The sequence below is a fragment of the Mauremys mutica genome, chromosome 2 (assembly GCF_020497125.1).
Source record: "Mauremys mutica isolate MM-2020 ecotype Southern chromosome 2, ASM2049712v1, whole genome shotgun sequence".
Taxonomy (NCBI): Eukaryota; Metazoa; Chordata; order Testudines; family Geoemydidae; genus Mauremys; species Mauremys mutica.
The window spans coordinates 50995076-51018507 of record NC_059073.1 but is presented as its reverse complement, the minus strand read 5'-3'; the positions used below and the strand labels follow the sequence as shown (position 1 = coordinate 51018507).

At 42.2% G+C, this 23432-nt stretch overlaps 1 protein-coding gene across 3 annotated transcripts in view; it reads left to right on the top strand.

Annotated features, from left to right (window-relative positions):
- Window positions 1-4068: 4068 nt before the first annotated feature.
- The window catches only part of LOC123365439 (carbonic anhydrase 3-like), an 82482-nt gene continuing 63118 nt past the window's right edge, over window positions 4069-23432 (top strand). For 2 of the 3 annotated variants that reach the window (XM_045008298.1, XM_045008295.1), the window contains exon 1: window positions 4069-4866. In XM_045008298.1, the coding sequence (XP_044864233.1) occupies window positions 4815-4866 (52 nt within the window). In that variant the 5' untranslated portion in view covers window positions 4069-4814. The remainder of the gene's footprint in view (window positions 4867-23432) is intronic. The other variant, XM_045008296.1, reaches the window with a different exon arrangement.

The following is a 23432-nucleotide window of genomic DNA, read 5'->3' as shown; positions in this document are numbered from 1 at the left end:
GATGCTGGTTTTGGTTTTATTTCTAATGTTGGGTGACAGGGAAATAACAGACACAAATGTAACAGGAATACTTGTCAATGTCTTCCATAATACATCCAGGTTATGGGTTCACCTGAGCCAGTGGAGCATCTCACAAACAAACTCCTTGTAATTTTACAGCAGTCAAACTGATATTCAATTCAAGGTGGCCACTTGGGCTTTACATTCCACAAAGTAAACAAAAACAGCCTTTGGCTGAACAAGCTGGCTTTTGGAGTTAAGATAGGAAAGATATTTCCTCCAGCTTCAGACAGAATTGGATGAAATAGCCAGGCCACTTTACAGTGCCATCAGGCCTGATTGGCTTTTGTCCTCTTCCAGTCCTTCCAGCTGATGGAAGATCAGTTCTCATTGGTTCCCTCCATGGCTGATGCTGTAAGGCCTCCCTAAGCAGTTCCTGGAGGTCTAACTTCTCTGCCATTATTTTCCCCAAAAGGATACTTTCTCCTTTGGGCAGGGCCTCCAGCAGAAGGTAGCAAAAGCCCTTAGAAATGGATGAAGAATGTAATACCCAACCCACTTAGCTATTTGCTTGACCTGGAAGATACAGTCATGGTTTTTTGTGACTCCTGATAGCATCTCAAAGATGTGATACTTCATCAGGGCATCACCAATTGGCACTTGCCCTTCACTGTTATCATTTGGGGGCCTCTGCTTCCAAGAATATCCTCATTCCTAATAACATTTACTTCTCGTTTGAACATGTACTATACTTGATCCTACCTAACCATACATTCAGAAGTATTCTGCTTGAACTTTTCTGAACTGATCTGGATCATTTCTAATAATGCCATTGTACATGAACTCTAGCTTCCTGCAAGGAAACACAGTTGGGTCACTTTGAAATTTCCTCTTAACCATTACTTCGCCTCTGTACTTTGCAACACACAAACCTGAAAGTTTAAGAATGGAATTAGCAGCTTCATTGCCCTGAGGACATAGAATGATGTTCAGTAGTCCTGTGAGGTGAAAGTCAAGTCAGGTAATAGATTCCAATGAGCCTGAAGAAAAGCTGGTTGTTTTGTGCTAATTAAGTCTCTTGGAACCAATAGGTCCAGAACTTCCATCGTTAGTGCTAATGCAAAATACTTTTTTCTGTCCTCATACCCCATACCTGCAGGGGTAATAGAATAATGCAGGATATAGTTTCACATTGTTAACATCTATTTAGATGCACTATTATACATCTGTGTAGTTGTGCAATTCAATATAACAAGCAAACATTCAACAAGGTTAGGGTGGAACAAGCCAGCATGAGCCAAGAAAGTCTCATCGGAAGAACATGAATCTGTCTTTATTTAATTAGTGATATTGTGAAGAAAGGATCATTTGGGGCAGAATAGGTCAATTTGGCAGTGACCTTAATGTCAGGGTCCAAAGAAAGTTGGGGTACCATTAGCAGTTGGCTGAAATGTTCACTCCAGTGCACCATGCACTTTGCTTCTGTATTGATTATCTGACCAGAACTGGAGTAGACCATTCTAAGGGTAGGTTTACACTTACCTTCTGGGTCGACGCGGTGAGTTCAACTTCTCGGAGTTCGAACTATCGCGTCTGATCTAGACGCGATAGTTCAAACTCCGGAAGCGCTGCGGTCGACTCCGGTACTCCACCACTGCAAACGGCGGTGGCGGAGTCGACGGGGGAGCCGCAGAGTTCGACCCCGCCGCGTCTGGATGGGTGAGTAGGTCGAACTAGGGTACTTTGAATTCAGCTACGCTATTCATGTAGCTGAATTTGCGTACCCTAGTTCAACCCCCCTTCTTAGTGTAGACCAGGCCTAAGTGAATGACCTTTCTCATCGGCAGTGAGGTTGCGTGAATGTTTATATAAGTAGAGTATGTCATTCCTGGGAGAAGCTTCCTCAAGTATGATGGCTTTGGCTTCCATTTCAGCTCTGCAGTGGGCATGTATTGCTATATTATGAGCAACATTCATCTTATAATTCATGACCATATAATATCTCAAATGAGCCGTGTGACCCTCCTTCCTTTCTTGTATCTGAGCACTCGACCACTTTGACAATTCTAACATTTTGATTCAACTGAATTTGGCTCAGTCATGCATTTCTCTGTGGCTTTATGAATGCTGTCACATAACTTGTACACAGTGTTCAATGGATCTCTGAATACACTTAATGTTTATTCATTTGCTGAAAGTAACACCCATGACTTAGTAAGATTGTACTTCCTGCCTTTACATGCAGTGGCCTCGTGGGGAAGGGGATCAAAACTGAAACTCTTAACCCCTATCAATAAAAAGTCTTAACCCATCACTGTATAAGGCCACTATGTTTTCTGTTGCAAAGGCAGAAATGCCAAATAAACATACGTTTTCAGTGGTCTATACAAGGACGGCGTATAGCCAGCTATGCTGATCTTCCATTAAAAGATGGATCTGTGGTACACAGTGCATTCTCTTGTATTTTGACACTCAAATGTAGAGGAACAGCTGTACCCTTGTCAAGTTCACTTGCATTTTGGTAAGAAAAGACTGAGGATATTCAGTTTCAGTTCAAATGAAGCAATTTTTTTTCAGAGTGTTCAGTTCAGCCACCAAACCAAAAAAATAAATTATTAGCTCAACTCTAGTTTAGATCCCTCCCATGCACCCTCTTCATCTGCACTCCAAACCCTCAGAGCCTCAGCACTGGGATTAAATACAACTAACATACAGTTGGCCCTATAAAGAAATGAACTGTGGGAAGCCACTTTTATGTGCCATTTGGTTGAATTTCACCCTCAGTGCCTGTGTTTTTCAGCATTCAGGGAACATAGCAGAGTTGATCACTAGTTTTGATATTAGCAATGTCTGATCTTATTGAATTTTGAAGTTCATGGACATTAAAAATTATATTCAAAGAGTAGTTATCAATGGTTTGCCGTCAAACTGGGAGGATGTAACTTATGGGGTCCTGCCAGGGTGTACTCTGGATCTGATGCTACTCAGTATTTTTATTAATGGCTTGGATGATGGAGTAGAGAGTACACTTGTAAAATGTGTGGATGACACCAAGCTGGGAGGGATTTCAAGGGCAGAATTAGAATTCAAAATGACGGTGATAAATTGGTAACTTAATCTGAAAACATGATAAAATTGATAAAACAGAATTGGTCTGAATTCAGTAAGATGAAATTCAATAAAGACAAGTGCAAGGTACCATGCTTAGGCAGGAAAATCAAATGCAGAAATTAAAAACGGAACAACTGGCTGTGCACTCATCCTGCAGAAAAAGACTTTGGGGTTATAGTGGGTCACAAGTTGAAAATGAGTCAAAAATGTGATGTGCTTGCAAAAAAGACAAACATCATTCTGGAGTGTATTAAAAGGAGTGTTGTATGTAAGACGTGGGCAGTAGTTGTCCCGGTATACTTCACACTGGTGAGGCTTCAGCTGGAGTCCTGTGTTCAGCTATGGGTATCTGTAACAGGGTTCACAACCCACCCCTCTTCCTGGGGCCCACTTGCTGCCCCAATAAGGCTCAGAGAGGCTTCAGGGTTGTGTAACACCTGTGTCTTTATTTACATAAGGTTCTCCCACCACCAGTGTCTGTCTATATACAGGCCTTACAGGATTAGTCACCTCCTTTACAGGCAAAGTCAGCCTTCAGCTAGGAGGCCTCCAATTCACTCCCTCCCTCCTCCCTGACTGCCCCCTGCCCCTGCCTTCTGGCCCCCATCCAGCCTTGATAGCCCTTGGCTTGTCAGGCCATCAGGTGTTGCCAATGCTCAGGCCAGCATCAGGCCTTTTCCATCAGCCCCAATCTGCTTCCCCTGATTGGAGCTGACTGAGCAGGGGCTAATTAGGTGCTTTTGCACCAGTAACCTGCTACAGTAGCACATTTTTAGAAAGATGTGAACTGTGATAACATGTGTACCCCACACAGTCTCTGAAAGTGTTAATGTGGTCCTGAGAGTCAATTATGCTACCTAGCTGCACCTGAAGAGTGGGTCAGGCTTAATTAAAGATGAGTCCCAGCTGGGAGAGGAGCTGGGCCGTTAATTTAAACTGAAGAAGTTTGGAGCAGAAAGGGATTGCAGAGAAGAAAGAAAGGCACTATATAGTCACTCTCTTGGATTAGACCCTCTAGGAGGGTCAAGGAGGAAGCTCAGAGGAAAGTAAACCCTGAGATCCTTGCCTGAGTAGTCAAGACTGGCAAGCAGATAGGAGAGACACAGAGTATTCACTGGGGTGGAGTATAATCTGTGGGTGTGCCCTGGCAAAGACCTTGGGAGGCATTTAACTGGTGAGTAGAGTAGGAGAAACTAGAGAGAGATGAAAGGTCAAGCCCCAGGAGGGCAGAAGTTTATAATTGTTGGCTTGGGATTTTTGTTGGGGGATTACAGGAGAGTCCTGGTGCTAAAAGAAGGGTGAACCTAGAGAAGTTGTGGGGGAGAAGGCCTGGGAAAGGTTGGGTAGGAAGAAGACCTGAGGTGTGGCAACAAGAAGTCTGGTGGAGTAAACCTCAGTTGCCTGTATTGGCATCCCTGGACAGGAACCCAGTTGAGTGGGAGGGCCTGGGTTCCCCTAGCAACTCCTGGTATGAGGTGTGAGGCCCTGAGTAGGAGAAAAGGGTGAGAAAGTCCTGAGAGAAGGGAGTGAAGATCCTGGTGCCCTGAGTTAGGGCTGAAGACCCTTTTTTATAAGGATTTTGGACTCTTATTGGTCTTTGTGACCCCAAAAGTGGTGATATTGAACTGTGACCTGGACAGAGGCTGAGTTACAGGAAAAGAGACAACCACTGGGTCAGAGTAGCAGTCAGCAGGGTGTGTCGTATGGGAGAAGAGCCTGCAATGCCACACCAAGCCACAAGGGAGCACTTCAGAGGTCAGTGCACTTTTTTACATGGGCAAATTGGAGAGAGTTCAGAGGAGAAAAACAAAAATGATAAAAGGTTTAGAGAACCTATGACAACAAGTAAAACAAAAAAAATATCAGGCATGTTTAGTCCTGAGATACGAAGACTGGGTAGGGAACCTGATAAGACTCTTCAAATACATTAAGGCCTGTTATAAAGACGGTGGTCCTGCAAACATAGGACAAGAAGTAATGGCCTTAATGTGCAGCAAGGAGATTTAGGTTAGATATTAAGAAAAAACTTGCTAATCATAAGGATAGTTAAGCTCTGGAATAGGTTTTCAAAGGAGGTTGTGGATATTCCAGTCATCAGAAGTTTTAAGAACAGGTTAGACAAACATCTGTTCTTAAGTGGGGGAGGGATAGCTCAGTGGTTTAAGCATTGGCCTGCTAAACCCAGGGTTGTAAGTTCAATCCTTGAGGAGGCTACTTAGGGATCTGGGGCAAAAATTGCTCCTGCTAGAGAAGGCAGGGGGCTGGACTCAATGACCTTTTAAGGTCCCTTCCAGTTCTAGGAGACTGGTATATCTCCAATTATTACCTTTATTTATTACCTGTCATAGATAGTCTAGATTTACTTGGCCCTGTCTCAGTGTGGGAGGATGACCTGTCAAGGTCCCTTCCAAGTCCTACATTTTTATGATTCTTTGTGCATAAAGACTGGGAGGAAGCTCCCTGCAAATGGGGAGGTGCATGGATAGGAGGGGTAGCGAGGGGAGGTACCTTAGACTCAGTGGGGGATGAGGGTGGACAGGAGAGTTCTGGGGAATTCCTTCCTGCTCCTGGGCCTGTTCCAGAACCTCCAGGTCCTGTCATCTACTCCTTGGTCTAATTCTGGGCCCTAAGGCAGCCACTCCAACCCCTTTGTGTCCTACTCTCTCCTACACACACACACACACACACACACACGGTGTGTGTGGGAGTTTGTCAGGGGGTGGAGCCAACAAAAAAATTTCTATTGTGGGGGTGCTAGCCTTCTCCCCAAAAAAGTTCCTTCTGGTTCTGCTGCCCCTGCTTAAAGGTGCATTTTATAAACTGGAAGAATAAACAAATCCTCACTAGTTGATAGTTCTAGTCTATTACCAAAACTCAATCTTAACCAGTTTGTGCCAAAAGAAGTTTGACTGGTGCTAGTTGCATACATCTTAAGGAAAGAGATAAACTTTGTTTTGCTGAATTGCAAATGATTATGTTAATTTACTCTGAGCACAGCAGATGGCATGAATATACTGTCCATTGAATTCAGTGGGGCTATTCATGTGTATAAAGTCACTCATGTGCAGGAACATTTGCATAATTAGGGTTCATAACCAGGAATAAGCTATACTTTCATTCTGCTGTTCTGTACCACAGAGTTAAGATTTGATTTCCTCTTTTCCAGTTTTATCCTTAACACTTCTTACAATGCACCGGTCTCTTTTTTTTTTTGGTTATTGCGTTTCTCATGTGATGTTGAGTGCATGAACTGATTCTACCACTTCCCTTTAAAAAGGATAAGAGTCAGACCTTCTTTTGGATATTTGCTCAGATATGTTGTGTAGCCATTCTAACCTCTGATGTCATTGTAGAGCTCATTATAAGTTATTGTTTTAAGTGCTGTTGAAAGGCTTTAGCTCCTGCATCCATATTTAATGATGCCCCGATCTTTGCCAGCTGTTAGTATCTGCAACATAAATCAAAGGTGGGAACCTGTAAATCCAGGGGACTGATCATTCATGTCATCACATTGATTTAAATATTCTATTGTTTTGTTTAACATTTTTTCTTTATTTTCTTAAAGAAAAGTGGATTACCATTGGTTGGTAACCTTTTAAAGCATGTTGACTCCTTACCTGAGGAGGTTGTGAAGGCTAGGACTATAACAACGTTTAAAAGGGGACTGGATAAATTCATGGTGGCTAAGTCCATAAATGGCTATTAGCCAGGATGGGTAAGAATGGTGTCCCTAGCCTCTGTTCGTCAGCGGATGGAGATGGATGGCAGGAGAGAGATCACTTGATCGTTGCCTGTTAGGTTCACTCCCTCTGGGGCACCTGGCATTGGCCACTGTCGGTAGACAGATACTGGGCTAGATGGACCTTTGGTCTGACCCGGTACGGCCTTTCTTATGTTCTTATGTAACCTTAACTCTAAATTTTGTACTTAGTGCATTGTCCTGGTCAGCACAATGTAGCAGAGAGACCACATCAATACACATTTATTTCAGCAATTATATACCTTTACATATATTTAGATTCTTAATTCATTTTAGTATGTTAGAAAATGGTGAATGATGCATTTCTTATAATATGATTAATATTTATTTGATTTGTGTCAAGCTCTGTGGATAGAATTTAGAATTCAATTAAAAATCCACAAAGAGTATTTTAATTTTTTAGTTAAATAAAACTACCATAAGTATGCTGGATACAGAAGAAAAATGTTTATAAAACATCTCTTGCAATTAAAAGCAACTAATTTATTAAACAAAAGTGTTATCTGGAGTTAGTGAATTTAACTGTTTCTGATCACCAGATCCGTCAAGAATTTAGAACTTGTAGATCTCATCCTCTCACACGTAGTTTTATTATTTAGAGATTGGAAGGTGAAAACACACTTTCATGAATTTTTCAACTCACTTATTTTTTAGATTTTGAATTAACTTGAACTGAACTATCTGAATAAATTGAAATGAGAAATTCTCTGTGCACTTGCAGAAGAGGCTACTGCCATCAAAAACTGGCTCTGCACTTCAACAACCTCTCGTTCCAGAGGCTTAGCTAGTGACTTCCACCAGTTCAGTGATTTGACTTTGTTTAAAACATCAGAAACATGTACTGATTAATACTTCTTTAAAATGTTATTTAAATTATATTGTCTTAAATATATAATCTAACAGAGTTGTAGTAATTTCAAAATTAATTTTAAATACATTTATTTTTAAAACCAAATGTATTTAATTAAATTTAAAAAATATTCTTTAAAAACAACCAAGCTTTAGCCATTCTGGCCCTGATGGCATGTATAGAAAGGAATTGGTGCTTACCCACTAGGTCCTGACACTGCACTTTTTGCCCAACCTAGTCCTCACTACTGTTAATGCGGCTTGGGGTGATCAGGCAATAGGGGATCTTATTCCCCATCTGGTTAGAACCGCTACACAATTGTTACAAAAGTCATGGAAACAAAGTAGAAACTAGAAGATGTTCCTGTCTCTCCTTGTCTAGCCTAAATGTTAGATTTCAGAGTGGTAGCCGTGTTAGTCTGTATCAGCAAAAACAAAAAGGAGTCCTTGTGACACCTTAGAGACTAACAAATTTATTTGGGCATAAGCTTTCATGGGCTAAAACCCACTTCATCAGATGCATTTATACCTGCCTATTGTATTTTCCACTCCATGCAACTCCCATCTTTTCATGTGCTGTCTTACCAAGTGGGGGGGGGGAGTCAGAGATAACGAGCCAATTCAATTAAGGTTGAAGTGGCCTATTCGCAACAGTTCACAAGAAGGGGTGAATACCAAGCCCCCCTTACAGACAGCTCCCAAACCTGAAGCAAATACTCACCAGCAACTACACACCACACAACAAAAACACTAACCCAGGAACCAATCACTGCAACAAACCCCGTTGCCAACTCTGTCCTCATATCTATTCAAGGGACACCATCATAGGACCTAACCACATCAGCCACACCATCAGGGACTCGTTCACCTGCACATCTACCAATGTGATACATGCCATCCAGTGCCAGCAAAGCCCTTCTGCCATGTACATTGGCCAAACTGGACAGTCTCTATGCAAAATAATACATGGACACAAATCAGACATCAAGAATTATAACATTAAAAAATCAGCACTTCAATCTCACTGGACACTCAATAACAGACTTAAAAGTGGCAATTTTTCAACAAAAAACTTCAAAAACAGACTCAAACAAGAAACTGCAGAACTGGAATTAATTTGCAAACTGGACACCATCAAATTAGGCCGGAATAAATGCAGGAAGTGGATGGGTCACTACAAAAACTAATTTCCCTCTGCTGATACTCACACATTCTTGTCAGCTGTTTGAAATGGTCCACTTTGATTGCATTGGCCTCATTAGCACTACAAAAGTGATTTTTCCCTCCCTGGGTATTCACCTGTTCTTGTCAATTGTTGAGATTAGGCCACTTCCACCCTAATTGAATTGGCTCATTAGCACTGACCTCCCCCGCACACTTGGTAAGGCAACTCCCATCTTTTCATGTGCTGTGTATTTATACCTACTTACTGTATTTTCCACTCCATGCATCTGATGAAGTGGGTTTTAGCCCATGAAAGCTTATGCCCAAATAAATGTGTTAGTCTCTAAGGTGCAACAAGGACGACTTGTTGTTTTTGCTAAATGTTGGAGACACTTAATTGCAAATGACTGAGACACTCTAGGCTGAATTCTCCAATGTTTTGGGGACAATAACTCATAATTATGCTCAGAACTTCTTAATTATAATTTTGATGGATATATTTTTAAGCAATTGGTTATTTTTGTCACTTATGGTGGGGTCAGACAATAATTATTTAATGGTTGACATTGAGATTCAAAAAGTTAAAGCTTTATAACTGTTAAAACACAAATTGTCAACATCATATGTCAAAATATACAAAGTAAACATCCCTAAATCAAACTAAGTTCTTGAGCAGCATTTTTTTTGCGTAGCTGTACATTTCAATTATTATCAATGGAAATAATTTTTTTTCAGTTTGTGTGTGTATACGGTGAAATCAATTGTTAAGTTGCTGCTGCTCCCTGTTGGAAGCTGAAGGAAAAAGTGCTGCAATCAGAGCATTTATTTCTGGAGAGAGACATTTAATTTTAAGGACATTGAGGTCAATGGTAATCAGGACAAAATACAACATGGTTTTACAAAAAGGTAGATCATGCCAAACCAACCAGATCTCCTTCTTTGAGAAGGTAACAGATTTTTTTTAGACAAAGGAAAAGAAGTGGATCTAATTTACCTCTATTTCAGTAAGGCATTTGATACAGTTCCACATGGGGAATTATTAGTTACGTTGGAAAAGATGGGGATCAATATGAAAATTAAAAGATGGACAAGGAACTGGTTAAAGGAGGTTACTAGTGGAGTAAGGAACTGTCAGGCTGGAAGGAGGTTACTAGTGGAGTTCCTGAGGGATCAGCTTTGGGACCAATCTTATTTAATCTTTTTATTACTGACCTTGGCACAAAAAGTGGGAGTGTGCTAATAAAGTTTGCAGATGACACAAAGCTGGGAGGTATTGCTAATACAGAGAAGGACTGGGATATCATACAGGAAGATCTGGATGACCTTGTAAACTGGAGTAATAGTAATAGGATGAAATTTAATAGTGAAAAGTGCAAGGTCATATATTTAGGGATTAATAACAAGAATTTTTGTTATAAGCTGGGGACTCATCAGTTGGAAGTAACAGGAGAAGGACCTCTGAGTATTGGTTGATCACAGGATGGCTATGAGCTGCCAATGTGATATGGCCATGAAAAAAGCTAATGTGGTCTTGGGAAGCATCAGGTGAGGTATTTCCAGTAGTGATAAGGAGGTGTTAGTACCATTATACAAGGCACTGGTGAGACCTCATCTGGAATACTGTGTGCAGTTCTGGTCTCTCATGTTTAAGAAGGATGAATTCAAACTGGAACAGGTACAGAGAAGGGCTACTAGGATGATCAGAGGAATGGAAAACCTGTCTTATGAAAGGAGACTGAAAGAGCTTGGCTTGTTTAGCCTAACCAAAAGAAGGCTGAGGGGAGATTGCTATCTATAAATAGATCAGAGAGATAAATACCAGGGAGGGAGAGGAATTATTTAAGCTAGTACCAATGTGGACACAAGAACAAATGGATATAAACTGGCCATCAGGAAGTTTAGACTTGAAATTAGATGAAGGTTTCTAACCATCAGAGGAGTGAAGTTCTGGAACAGCCTTCCAAGGGGAGCAGTGGGGGCAAAAGATATATCTGGCTTCAAGACTAAGCTTGATAAGTTTATGGAGGGGATGGTATGATGGAATAGCCTAATTTTGGCAATTAATTATCTTTGACTATTAGCAGTAAATATGCCCAATGGCCTATGATGGGATGTTAGATGGGGTGGGATCTGAGTTACTACAGAGAATTCTTTCCTGGGTGTGTGTCTGGTGAGTCTTGCCCACATGCTCAGGGTTTAGCTGATTGCCATATTTGGGGTCGGAAAGGAATTTTCCTCCAGGGCAGATTGGCAGAGGCCCTGGGGAGGTTTTCCCCTTCCTCTGCAGCATGGGACATGAGTCACTTGCTGGAGGATTCTCTGCATCTTGAAGTCTTTAAACCATGATTTGAGGACTTCAGTAGCTCAGACATAGGTTAGAGGTTTATTACAGGAGTGGGTGGGTGAGATTCTGTGGCCTGCATTGTGCGGGAGATCAGACTAGATGATCCTAATGGTCCCTTCTGACCTTAAAGTCTATGAATCTATAATCCTCTCAGGCTGAGAGTTTTCCAGAGGTGCCAACATTTGAAAGCAATTACTAGGGATTTGGAGGGCAGTGATTGTAGAGATGTTTATGGAAGACTGATCTGGAGATGCTCCCTTATAAGAGACAATGCTGTGAGTGTGGGAATTTGCACGGGTGCCGGGTCACTGTGCCTCCCCAAAGAGCCAAGTGTGGCCCCACCCTCTGCTTACCACCACTCCCTGCATGCGGCTCCAGCCCCCAGTGCTCCAGCTGGGGTTGAGGAGGCTGGGGCTGCATGCCGCCTGCCTTCCCGGCACACTGGGAGGCTGCATCTGTGTGCTGCCCACCTTCCCAGCACTCTGGGGCTGGGGGACCTGCAGCCACCTATCTTCCCGCTCTCCAGAGCTGGGGAGGCGGGTGCCATGCACCACTCGCTCTCCCGGCACTCCTTTAGGGATGGGGGCCTAACCTGGGGCAGGACTGGGCTGGTGGCCTAACCTGGTGGGTATCTGGGCTCTGGTTGGGGGTTGGAATGGGCAGAGCCTTGGGCAGAAGGGGGAGGGGCTTGGGGCTAGCCTCCCCCAGCTAGCAGTTCACATGCTGCCCATGGGAATTTGGAGATGTGCCCTGGAGGCAGGGATTGGGAAAACCGCATGGCTGTGTGCAGCAGTTCACGACAGAAGCTCCGCCCTCTGGTCCCCTCCTTCAGTTCCAGCTCTGCCGGGGCCCAAGTTGGCTGGAGCTGGCCAGTTTGCCACAGGGTATTGGGGTGGCTGGTGTTGGGCCATGCTGCCTGGTGCACCGGGGCTGGGAGGTGCTGTGGCCGTGCTGCCCAGCTGCCTGGCACTGGTGCTGGCAGCTGGGGTGGGAGGGGTGTACTCTGGGCTCCTGCGGGGGATGGGAACAGAAAGGAGGGGGAGGGAAGGGAAGGAGCCTTAGACAGAAGGGGAGGGGCCAGGGGCTAGCCTCCCCCAAGGGCCAGGTCAACTGCAGCCCATAGACCCATACTTACACCTGTCTCCTCAGACACAACCATTCTCCACCCACATTCCACCCCTAGAAAACTGACTGCAGCACTGTTCTGCAAATTAGAGAGCGGTGAATCCTAGAGCAGCCTGCACATCCTTTCTCTCAGCATGAGTTTGTTGCTTCTGCAGTGCAGCTGTGATCCATCCATCGCATGTCATATTTGGGAGCAAGTTAATTTATTAAAGGTTTAATTATTTGGGATAAAAATGAACTTGTATAGTGAGTGGACTTCTGCTGACAGCAACTGCAGTCCTTCTGGGTCATTGTTAAGCCAGCATGAATTGTTTGTTTTGGTGAATGTCAGTGAATATACTAGAACAGTATTTACATACTGCATTTTAGCTCCAACCTTAACTATGCTAGGGTGAATAACTACTCAGTAACCATGCAATTTTCTATTATAATCCCAGTTGCTATTTTCTCAAAAAATTCTTAATTGAGGATAACTGTTTTAAAGCACATTTTACTGCTCACTTTAGTAGAAGGGCAAAGTAGTTAGGATTGAAATAAGGGATTTTATTGGAAGGAAATATAGCAATGTCTTTACTTAATGATGTTAGTTTCTCCTTGAAAGTTGCTTGCTATTTTTCCCAGTGTTCCATGCTCATAGTCCACTAGGAGGAGCCATTTCTTCAATATTCAAATTTTTGATGTCACTTGTAAATAACAGATGGTCTTGAGATGCAAAAATGAGAGATTCAGAGCTGGTGTGTGTGGGGGGGGTTAATTTTAGCCCTTCTCTAGTAAGTAAAGACACGCTAAGGAAACTGGTTTGATAGTTGAAGTTTCATTCTCTGAGTAATGAACAAATGAAACCCAGACTTTGTAAAATGTTTCCTGTTTCTGTTGTCTGCTACATGTTCATTTGTTGATCATCACTACTAAAAATACTCTTATTTTCCTCCATTGAGTCACTACTTCTAATCTAGCATTTGTCAGATGAGATATGTTACCAGTAAACTATAACTTCCTTTTTATCAGAAGACAAGACTATTACCACAAGATCTAGTGCATCATCTGTTCTGCACCACCCACATAGTGTCTAAATGGCATAATCAACACCTAGACATAAGATTTATTTCCTTAAGGTGTAACTGAGAAATCTAGATCCTTCTAGAGACTATTTGTCTGAAATGTGGTGATGTATTTCCCCAACTTAGATGAGTTATAGTTAAAAATCAGTACAAGAGCCTATTGTCAATCAAATGCCATAAATGCTTTCCATGGTTCACATTAAAATCAGCATTGGAGAGATTTTGATCGCTCTCTCCCAATACTCTGTGGTTCAGTTCCCATGTACATTTTTTCCCATGTCAGTTCCAGCAACTGGCAACTGCTCAGGGAGTCAGGCAATCTCAGAGAACCAGGTAAAGGTAGCTGCAAGATTTTAGCAAGAAATAAATCGTTTCTCTGCACACACCTTTCTGCTGCACATGCGCAGCACCAGACAAGGAAATGGCAGCTTGGATTTCTACTCCATCTCTGACCAGTTGAAGTCCTGAACTGAGGAGCTGATTGTGCAAGGCGCTGAGCAACCTCTACTCCTATTGACTTCAGTCTGATCAGAGAATGCTCAAATATCACAAAAGGCACTCAACACCTTGCACCAGGCCCTCTGCTTTTATTAGCCTTAATTCAGGCTGATTCCCATTGACTTCAACACCAGTCTGCTTACATGAGGACTGAGTGAAAGCTGAGTAAGGACGTCGAGATTTGCCACAGTACATTCATCTTTTGGTCCCTTTCTCCGACTGTGCATAATAACCTTAGTTCAGTCCAATTCATTCTTAGTTGTTTCAATCTATTTGCATATTAATCCTGGATAAAAGAAACTGCCAGGATAGCTTGGAGTACTCCTGTGTATTATGTATTAGAGACTTTGTGAATTTTCCTTGAAGTGAGGCAAGAAAGCTACCAAACTTGGAAAGTGTTCATCATCACTGCATAGTTGCACCAGGGTTGCCAAGGGTTGCACCAACTGAGAAAGTCACCGGGAATAATCATTTTAGGATCACTCATAAAGGGAGTGGTTGCAGAGGTTTCAGCTACACAGATGTTGGCACAAAGGTGGTACAGCGAAGCTTGGAATTCTCCTGACTCTGAAAGAATCTGCATCGTGCAAGAGGGAGCATGCTAGATAAAGAAGTCTCTGCAGCACAATACAAACCTGTAGATTTGTTTTCAACAGTTGCATCCCAGACAGGACATTAAGATGACTAACTGTGTTGTAAGTGGTGCTTCCAAATGCTTTCCGAGATGGTCAATTGTGGTATGGAGCAGGGGTGGGGGTCGGGGGAGAAGAGACAAATCTGAAATTCAGATAGTGAGGTCAGATTCAAACTAACATGATAAACTAGAGATGCTGTTTGTTAGGAATTAAGATGTATTGCTGCCATAGCTGTATAATTGTGGTTTGGGGCTGTGTTCACTTATCACCTCATCTCTGCCAACTGCTAGGTAAGGAAGTCATTTCAAAGCTTCCTGCAAACGTGGGATTTTTCTCTCATAGCAAGCACATCAAATGGTAGAGATCCTTATGGTTCCATGAGTTCGAACTTCTATTTCTGAAATAAACTGCCATCTGTGCACCATAAAGTGTTGCCTGTTACTCACAGAATTTCCCAGTCAAAAGGTTAGAAGGGGACGTTAGTCTCTTGAAAAGACAACTGTGAAAAATTGCCTATTATAAGAAACAAGACGATAATACAGAACTACCTCTGTGCAGTAGTTGCATGGTGCTACATTATTGGCTAAGACACTGAGAGCTAGTGCATGGGTAAGTCTTTGCATATCTGAAATCCCTTATTTCAGAATGTTGCTGTCACCAGGAGGAGAGTATTTGTTACATACCAAGTCTATGGATTCTCAGATATTCCTTGACATTGACTCCTTGTGCTTCGGGTGATAATCCCATTTGGAATCTCAAAGTTTACTGGGTTTTCTGTCTCAAAACAAGCATAGAAGAACTAAGCTATGACATTTACTTGAAAAAAAATTAATAAAAGAACTAAATCAGTATGAGGCTTTCCAGAGTTTTACACTCCTGTAGAAAGTCACTAAAATGTTTCCTTCTTGTTTATTCAAGTCCTGTGCTAGTTTATACTAGTTTTAAGCTATCTCAGTGAATGATCTTCATACAGAATCAGATTCAAACAGGAAGAGTGATGTTATAGCAGTGTGTGTAAATACTTGTATATTGTTTGCATGTATTCTTGAAACACTTACAATAGAAAAATATTTGTATATCTGTTGCAATGATAGGATTCAATTACATTGCCAGTGATACACTAGGAGGTGTTTCATTTTAATATTGGTAAATATTATCCCTCCCACTGTCCCAAGAGGATTGTTGTTTGTATTTGTAGCCCTTTTGCCAGGTGGAGCCAGCAGCAACCAGGTTCAGTATCTAGGGGTTCCTTTTCAGCAATACAACACAAAACTGGCTCGAGGCCCCACTCAGTGACCTGGGACAACTACACACCACCCCCTGGGTGCCTCTAAGGGTAGGTCCATACTTACCCGCCGGGTCGACGCGGAGAGTTCGACTTCTCAGAGTTCGAACTATCGTGTCTAATCTAGACGCGATAGTTCAAACTCTGGACGCGCTCCCGTCGACTCTGGAACTCCACCACCGCGAACGGCGGTGGCGGAGTCGACGGGGGAGCCGTGGACTTCGATCCCGCGGCGTCAGGACGGGTAAGTCAGTCGAACTAAGGTAGTTCGACTTGAACTACGCTATTCACGTAGCTGAAGTCGTGTACCTTAGTTCGACACCCCCCCCAGTGTAGACCAGGCCTGAGAGGCAATACTTCCCCTCTCACAAGCACAGAGCCTGAGTGTAGCAAAAACTTGTAATAAAAGGAGGGAATTAACTCAGCATTAATTTGGGAAAACACCACAACTAGGGCACATAAACACAAACCATGAGCAAAAGTAAGTTGGGCAGTGTCCTTTTTCCCCTCAGGGTCTTAAGTCCAGCAACCCAAAAGTCTCTTTAATGTGCCTGCCCCTTCTCTATACCCAACTCACAGTTGCTGTCCTTGGCCAGTGCAGCCCCAAAGTTCAGAGGTTCATCTGCAGAGTTCACCTCCCACCCTGTGTGGAAAGCATGGGGGTTAAGGAGGCACCTTACATGCTGCCCTCGCTCATCACCCCAACAGCTGATTGCCATGCTTCTGCAGGCCTCAGCCCTGGCCCTCTGCTGGCCCAGCTTCTTTGCTGGCCACTTGCCACACCTCTCTGCCAGCCACCCTGCTGGCCATGCCTCTCTGCCAGCCACCCTGCTGGCCATGCCTCTCTGCCAGCCACCCTGCTGGCCATGCCTCTCCGCCAGCCACCCTGCTGGCCACTTGCCACGCCTCTCCGCCAACAACCCTACTGGTCACACATCTCCACCAGCCACCCTGCTAGCCATTTGCCATGCCTCTCCACCAGCTGCCCACTCACCAAGATGTCTTCAGGGCTCCCCCACACCCACAGTTCTCAGTGATTTCAGCTGCTAGTCGGGGAGCTTCACTCCCAGTGCACACTGGGCAGTCTCTTGTAATAGAGACACTGTTCCAAAGTAGGTCTAATACTTAGACTTAGACATCAGTGATTGTAGCTCTACCACTTGTAACAAGACTCTCAATTGAGTCTAAATTAGCTTTATTATCCTATGGAGAGAGGATAGGTAAATGGTGTCTAGGACCAGGGGCCTTATACCACCAGGTGCAAATACTTACCCCCACCCTCTCTCAACTCAGTGGGCTTTGGAACCTATGTTCCCTGCCTAGTGAGCGCTGTTCAGTTGAGGGTGAGTCTCTCTATTGGGGTATGCCAGGTACAGTTCTGCTCCCCCTGGTTCACACAATAAGGATAACACTTTATTACTTCTGCCCCAATAACAAGGAGACTGGGGATCCAACACAAGTGATCATTTGGGCAAGCAATCCGATCATGCTGAGCACCTAGGCATGGTGAGTATGTCCATGCAAATTAGATCAGCTTCTGAAGTTTTTTCCATAGCTCACCACTAGATGTCAGGGAAGAGCTCATACAGACTCTGCTTACATATTCAACGTGGGAGTTATAAAGAGGCTTGTGGTCATTCTGAGTCACAAAATTAATGAAACATCTATTTTAGTGGCACTCAACATTTTGTGTGAATAAATTTAATGTTAACTTTCTGAGCACTTACGTCAGAGATGATTGACACCTTTAATTTTTATTTGGATTTAATCAGAGCTAGTTGGTGTAACATAGGGATAAAATAAATTTTCAAACTTGGGGTGCCTAAAGTCAGGTTACCAAATAAGTAGGCTTGGAAGGATTAGATTTGTATTGGTAAACTTCAATTTTACTGTTTACACAAATCAACAAAAATATTTCCATCAACAATCTAAATTTACAGATAGGCAAAGTAAGAAAAATGCTGCTTGAGAATATTAGCGTTCAAATCCAAGGATTTACACTCTTAAATTAGGCTTGTTAAAAATGGGCTAGTGAATGAACAGTAAAAACAGGTCTGATTTGTTGACTAAAAGATATTTACTTTGTATATTTTAGACATGTGATGTTGACAATTTGTGTTTAACAGTTTATAAAGGTTTAACTTTTTGAATCTCAATATCTACTGTCATAAGTAATTGTCCATCCTCCCCTCCAACATAACTCCCCACAACTGTGAAAATTTAAATAGATAAAAATCTAAAATAATGCTTAAAAATAAACATTGATACTTGTTGAAATTGTAAAGAAATTCAATTTCTGCCAAACCTATAAATAAGTGATCTAATATTCAGAGGTGCTGAGTGTCTTAATCTCCTATTAGCAGCTTAGAAGCTTTGAAAATTGTACCACTTATTCAGGAATGTAACATAGGAGGCTAATTTAGTCACTCCGGTTTGAAAAATTTTGATTAGGCTTTTTAAAAATCCAATTCAACAGGGATCTTGGATTCAAAATCAGAAGAGAAAACATCACATTCTGATCATTGGCTTTTTAAGTGTGAACAAGAATGTCACAGAGGCCACAGAATTATCCTTCTTTGTGACTGTATGATGCCAAACTATAGTAGTCTTATGTATGTATTGCAATGTAATTTTATTTTATATACTGTCTTTCTTTCATACAACCTGTATCCCAGAATGATAGAGAGTCCATTTTAAAAACTTAAATTATAAGTTAACAAGTCTTTCCACTATCAATAACAGCTATGTTAAAAATGAAAGAATTTCAAGTATCTGATTTACTGTTAGCTATTTATGCTTTTTTACTTTTGTTTCTGCAATATGGCCTAGTGGATAGTGTACTGAACTGGGACTCAAGAAACCTGGTTTATATTTCTGGCTCTGAAACTGGTCTTGTGGGTGACCTTGGGCAAGTTTCTTCATCTCTCCATGCTTCAGTTTCCCCTACCTGTAAAATGTGCTTTTTTAAATGTTTTGAGATCTACAGATGAAAGTGTTATATAAAATTAGATATTATTTACTATGTTTATAGTTAGTTTCACTTTACGGTTCTTAGAGCTGCAATGTTTGGGGAACAAACACAGCAGGGGAATGTGTATTTGTTAAGAAAACAACTTTTTCTGTTGGAATCATGGAAAAAGTGTTATGGTCATAGGTTTTGTATATGCCCACTTTTTAAAAAGTCTAAACTGCAAATTTGGGCCCAAATTCATTTGGCAGTGTTCCTTGAAATGCAATAGTTAGAGTTTAAAAAAGCGTAACAGAGCTTGAGAGAGTAGAGGTGGGGTAAACAACTTTGGGGTCCTGATCCATGATCAGGGTTTCTAGGTGCTACAGTAATAGTTATTATTGTTACTTATTATTTGTATGTTAGATTAGATTTGAAAGATGCAGTGTTGAGGCAGAGATAGACACATGTTGTTCAGATGGCAAATGATGCAGAGGAGAACGTTTACCAGCAGGGTCAAAATTGTCTGGAGGCCTGGCAAGTGTCAAGCATTTGGTGTGAGACTCATACATTTAGCAGCCCTGTCACAACTATCCACATCTCAACTGCAAGCACTTGCATTCAGCAGTTGTCGGAAGGTAGCTGCACCAGCTCCTCATGGCCGCCAGAGGCTATTGTGGTGCCAAACATCAGGCAGCGAGGTGGCTTCTGCTTCCCTTGCTGGCTCAAGGACATGGCAGGTGGGAGGAGGGGCAGTGTGAGAGGTTGGTGAGAAGGTGAAGGGAGCAATGAGGGAACTGGCGGGGTTGGGGACAGAGAGGAAAAGAATGTGGGGGCAGCAAGGGGGGAGTAAGGTGGAAATTTGGGAGGCTACTGGGAGACGGACAGATGAGAGACTGTCCGAGCCCTTCCCCCAGGTGCTCTCCTCCCCCCGTGCATGCACTACACCTCTTCTAGACTCTCCCATGCACCCTCACAGGTCTAGATTAATGAGATTGGAGATCTAGGGCTAATGGTTTTTGGAGGCCCCCTTTTCATGAACATGGTATTAGTGAAAGCAAAAAAGTACCCAGCTTATGTCAATCAACAAATCATTTAGTACTGGAAAAAACATGAAAAGAAAATTGAAGGCAATGAACAATTTATGTACTGCCTGAATAAACATGCAGCATTTCATTTGACACAGTGTTTTATGTTTAAACTGACATCTTGCCAGCTTTAAATGCCACAATTTCTATTATTGTTTTCTCAAATGGCTGCATCTGCTGTAAATTCCATTCAACTGACATGGTAGCAAGAGCATTAAGCTTAGTTTCTATCGTAGTAGATTGAAGACTATGTAAGGCAAGCTTAGAGAAAGATTACTGTGCTTCACAGTTGGCAATGGGTACACTCAAATACAGTCTCAACACATTGAAAATATTCTGGAAGACATTACTTCAATCTTTGTACTAGATGATCCCAGTACTACTTTGGTCGTGTGTCCCAATACCTTATAAATGATGAAGACTGATAAATTTCAGCGAACAACTCCGGTTCTAGATCATTTGGGTAAACCTTGAGTAATGCCTCAATGCATATTTTCATCTCCTGTTTGCTTCATAATTGATCAAGAGACCTAAGGAAGCCAAACTTTGTGGGTAGTTAAACATACCAGTCACTTCTTTATAGTTCCAAACTTCACTTGTTGAGGATAACATAAAAGCGCTCAACCTAGAATTTCTTTCTTCCCTGAAGTATTGTCACTTTTGCTACTTGGAAAGCTTTGCCTTACAGTATGTTTGTGATGTTCACAGTAGGACTTACCAACATCAATTGCTAATTGTTTTGCTCTCACCTCGAAATCATCAAACTGAGACTGCAAACTTGTGACAAACTCTTGCAAGGAAGTGATCAAATTAACAGAAATGACGCAAACCAGATCTGGCTTTTGAAGCTTTACACTAGTTTTGTCAAACTTTTCTAGCATCAAATTCCATAAGATATTCATCAGTGTAGTTTCCAGTCAGCACGTTTTCTTGAACAATAATTATGACCATCTCTGTATGTGCCAAGAAGAAAAGCTTACACACAATTTTTAATATATTCAATGTAGAGGATGATGGGAAAAATAGTTCACTTTAAGTATAGATTCCTCTTACCCAAAATTATGTAGCTAATATGTTTAACAAGTCATCAACAAAAGCACACTTTTTTTCCTAAGTCACAATGAACCTAGGGATAGCCATCAGTAAGCTCAGAATCTGAGTTTATAGCTAAGCAAATGCTTCTGGCTCTGGCATAAATGGAGTACAGTTGTTGACTTGTTGCCCAACAATGTGTATAAGATCTATAATTGAAACATTGACTTCATGGCAACTGTAGGAAAAGGGACAGTGGTGCAAATTCGGAAAGAATACTTTCCATACCTAATGTCTCAGAGTACTTTGCTATGATTTCTGCTGAGTAGCTATAAAAAGGACATGCAGTTAAAGCCTATTAGATATGAAATGGAGGGTATAGAAAATGCCCAATTAGAAGTGCCCAGATTAAAAATTAGTAGTGAAGACAGCTATGCAAAATCAAAGGCAGAGACTAGCTAAGAAAGAAGTACCAGCATATATTTCAGGTTGCTGTAACATAAGATCTGCCTTTATGTACCACCCCAAACACTACCTGTAGAACATTGCACCACAAGAAACAATGAGATATTGGAAAGCTATTTTTATAATAAATCAACTTCATATCCTGAAAAATGGTGTTCCGAAGCTAAATACTTATGTTGCTTCAGTCATGTGTAAAGCAGTTTACAGATGTTGTTAGTTTTGACAATGATCCTGTAAAATACAATGTTATTAATTTCCTTCTATATATAAAGGAACCAGGGACAAGGCACCAGCCTTGCCCTGCCACTAGCTGATTATAGACAACATCAGAACCTTTTGAGGAAGATTGTGGAAACTTTCTCCAGATTCCCCTGGAGGATGTCCAAGATCCTACCCATAAACTTCTGGATATCCTCCAGACTATAGGCCCTAACAAGGTAATGCTGCCCGTTAATGAAACCATGTTGGAGACTGCTAAGATGGTTTGGAACACCCCAGCTACTTGCACTTCCCACCCAAAAAGTGTGGAGAAAAAGTACTTTGCTCCATACAAAGGGGCAGAACACTTGTTTTTTCATCTTAATCTGAATTCTCTAGTAGACCAGATTTTCACAAAACAAATAACAGGCTGCACCATCTTAGGTTCATCCTTCAGACAAAGATGCCAAGAGACTAGATCTTTGTCAGATTTTTTTCATCAGCTATTCTCTTTTCAAATATTGAATTACCATGCATTAATATCCAAGTATGACTTTATTCATTATAGCAAACTATTGGAATTCACTAATAAACTGCCACAGGAGCTTAGGCCCAGTTCCACATCATCCTTGATTAAGGGAAATTGGTTACCAGATCATCCCTTCAAGCATTACTTGATGCAGCAGAGAGTTTCCCACTCCATGGTGACTTCTGTCATCAGGAGACAGACATCATCATTGTAATCCTTGGGGTTCCCAAGGAGGTCCAGGCAATAGTAGAAGATCTCTCCTTTCAGGTAACAATCTATTTAGTGAGAAAACAGTCACTTCATTCCCTGAAGGACTCTTATACAACCTTCCACTCCTTGGGGATATGTACCCTGGCATCCTGCAGGAAATATTCCCAACTACCTCTCATCTCAGAAGCCTGTAGAGTGGTGACTTAGGGCTCCAGTCACACCTTCACTAGGCATTATGCCCTTGTTGAAGCTTCATCTGCAAATGCCTCCTTTACCTGTGGATGAGATCTGTGGTGCAGCATTCTTCCTTGCACCCTCCTCCTCAATGAGTGTTGCTTCACACAAAGTGAATACTCATTGGGACCAGTGCACAAAGAAGAAATGGAGATTACTTACCTTTAGTAACTGGAGTTCTTCCAGGTGTGTCATTCCTATGGATATCCCATGACCCCATCCTCCTTCCTCTCTACTAAAATCCTCATTTGATTCATGGTTGAGAGGGAACTGGAGAGGCAGTTGTTCACACTGTCCCATATACCGTTTGTTCAGAGCACAAGGAGGCATAGTTCACAGGCACAGACCAATGGACACTGGTACTGAAAAGCCTTCCCAGGGGAGCAGTGAGGCCAATAAATGTAACTGGCTTCAAGACTGAGCTTGATGAGTTTATGGAGGGGATGGGATGATGAGACTGCCAACAATGGCTTGCAGCCAATCTCCGACTGCTAGCAGCAAATATCTCCAGTGGCCAGTGATGGGACACTAGACAGGGAAGGCTCTGAGTTACTACAGAGAATTCTTTCCCAGATGTCTGGCTGGTGGGTCTTGCTGTATTTGGGGTCAGGAAGGAATTATCCCCCGGGTCAGATTGTCAGAGACCCTGGGGGGTTTCACCTTTCTTGGCAGCGTGGAACATGGGTCACTTGCAGGTTTAAACTAGAATAAATGGTGGATTCTGTGTAACTTGAAGTCGTTACATCATGACTTGAAGATGTTAGTAACTCATCCAAAGGTTAGGGGTCTATTACAGGAGTGGGTGGGTAAAGTTCTGTGGCCTGCAAGGTGCAGGAGGTCAGGCTAGATCATGATGGACCCTTCTGGCCTTAAAGTTTATGATTCGTATTAGTATAG